The sequence below is a fragment of the Anopheles aquasalis genome, chromosome 3 (genome assembly GCF_943734665.1).
Source record: "Anopheles aquasalis chromosome 3, idAnoAquaMG_Q_19, whole genome shotgun sequence".
Taxonomy (NCBI): domain Eukaryota; kingdom Metazoa; phylum Arthropoda; class Insecta; order Diptera; family Culicidae; genus Anopheles; species Anopheles aquasalis.
In genome coordinates, this window is record NC_064878.1 from 29,026,596 (window position 1) to 29,029,095 (window position 2,500).

Below are 2,500 nucleotides of genomic sequence, written 5' to 3' on the forward strand. Positions count from 1 at the left end.
GCGGAATACTGGAACCTGCAAGCACACACCGTAGAGCGAATAGTGTGAAGCATCAATCTTATATTTGCGAATCGATCGCGGCGCGCCAATGGCTTCCGTGTTGGCGGCCTTTTTCCGGTTTGGCCGTAGCCGCAGCAATCCTCGCAGTGACCGTGGACGGGTCGCAAACACACATCAGACACACACTAACGTCATCAACGACGCCGGAGGTACAAATGGGAGGTCACACCAACACGCTTGCGCTTCCGGTGCGCCGGTTGTTTTCGGGCTTCGGGCACAATAGTGCAATAGGTGCATATAGAGCCGAGCCGCCGATGCACGGCACATATTCCCTCTCTCTGGCTGCTGCTATTTGACGACCTTAGAGGCACCATCACCATCGGTGATCGGGAAAGGCCCGGTTGGTTGGTCGATTGCCAAAAAGCGGACTGAAGCAAGGACTGGCTGAGGTCCGGCCTAGTGGCTCGTCTTTCCACTGGCAGTACTCAATGTCCGTATCCCGGGGTAGTGCTGTCGTTAGATCATTGCGCCCAAGACGTAGATGAGTTTTAGATGATTAGGCTACAAAAAAATGGACAACTTAAAGTATTGCATAACAGAATCGGGAGCGCTTACCGTGTGCACCGTTTTGTTGTTCCTCTTAGTCTGACGGGCAATGGTCGTTTCGCAATTCGTGCTTACCTGAAATTGTGAGCAAGAGTCATTGGTGGATTAATAAGGTTGGCAGATGAGAGAGATTAGAGAGTGTTTATAATATTTTGTAGCGAGTTTAGTAGATCATATTCAATCCCACTCACAATAAACGTATAAAAGCTCACCAACAACCGAAAAAAGTTCTCAAAACAGATCTCAATGCCACTTGCCAATTTGCTTCCTTCTCACGTATCGCTGATCGATCAACCTGGACTGACCCCTGTACCTCCGCCACCGGGTTACCATGAGAGCAATTGTGGCGGAGAGAAAGCAGAAATTGAATCCACTTCGGCAAACTTCAATAATTTCCAGGCTAATAATCGTAAAGCAGGGAAGGATTACTGTCCTGCGTCCAGTGGGCAGATTGACACGGCCTTTGGGCCTCTTGAGGAGGGGGGTTAAAGCAAACAATGGCATTTGTTACATACATACTCAGCGCAATCCCGTTGCGCTACTGCTGCAATGGCAACCATGGGAGAGGGGGGGGGGGGGGGTGAAGGGGGCCGACCGGTCAGGACTCACCGCCGGGCATTATAGCGCCACTGAATGATTAATGATGGCTAAGGAGCGAGCGAGCAGGTTGGTAGATCGTAAAACTTCACCCCCCTCCCCCTTCCCCACCACTCTCTTTTCCGGGAGTCACCGGACGTGGACCCAAAATCAACACCACGAAGTGATGCTCTAAACACGCGCCTGGCGGGCCCTTGGTGGGGTGTCGAAACATAAAATTTGCCAGCAAATTGCTTGCCACTGGCCACCCCACCACCTTGCTGCTGCTAGGCTGTGTGTGTATCATCAAATCAAGATTTTTCACGGCACACCATTTCAATAATCTACAAACTTTTAATTAAACCCCGTAACGTCACGCCCTTACTCGTATCGACGTGCGCTTACACGGATGAAGTGCATCAGACGGTCAGTTAGTATTGGTTTTCCGTTTTGTGGAAATGAAACATTAATGGAAATATTTTTCCCATTGAACCTTATTTCTTAGAAAGTGAATTAACTTCACAGAAACACAATTGGGTAACCAGAAAGCAATACAGACAATACAGCATTCAATTTCAAACCCATAAAATGTCTTTCAATCTAAGAACGAACGACAATTTTCTTGCACCTTCCAACATCTTTAGTTATCAAAGTTCAATACAAACCAGCAGCAATCGGAAGAAACCAAGCGTTTGTGAATATCAATAGACACGGTGGTAGAGTAAACAAACATTTGCTTTTACTGCTCAGCCGTACCCATTAAAATACGGCTAGAGATCTGTGGGTTAAATTTGAGAAACCTTTTCTTACGCCCTCACGCAAAGCTGGCACCATGATTTATAGCACATCTGTTCCAGTACAGTCGAACGCCGCCATTCTCTCCATCGCCTTTAGGATACACCCTTCAGTCATTGGTTTGTTTGAAAAAATAAAAGGGCATTTGAAATTCGAAACAAAATACTGCACGGGCACGGTCAATATTGATTTTTGTCAGAACCAAGACAAGGCGAGGCAATATTCAGTTTGGCAATTTTAACTAGCGGCAATTTTATCATTTTTAAAGCAGCAAAAGTTTATTATAAACATTCCAGTACAATTCGAAGGCGAAACTCAAATTACTGAGTTATTGTAACGTGGAATTGGATGACTCCAATAAAGACTTGCTCCATCTCACGGCCATTTCAAGATGGGAGCACTATTTCATTCCGTAAAGCTTTTCCTCGACATGAATGTCGTGGTTTGCGGAGGACCTCGATCTTTCAGTTCATTTACTTAATGCAACAGGATAACGCGAGACATTACACACAAATGCTGAGCG

General features: G+C 46.4%; 1 protein-coding gene across 3 annotated transcripts in view; it reads right to left on the reverse strand.

Moving 5' to 3' along the window:
• LOC126578545 (neurogenic protein mastermind) overlaps positions 1–2,500 on the reverse strand; it is a 73,121-nt gene that overhangs the window by 19,134 nt on the left and 51,487 nt on the right. For 2 of the 3 annotated variants that reach the window (XM_050241224.1, XM_050241226.1), the window contains exon 3: positions 616–681. The exons of the other annotated variant lie outside the window; for it this stretch is intronic. In XM_050241224.1, coding sequence (XP_050097181.1) covers positions 616–681 — 66 coding nt within the window. The remainder of the gene's footprint in view (positions 1–615; positions 682–2,500) is intronic. 3 annotated transcript variants of the gene reach the window in all.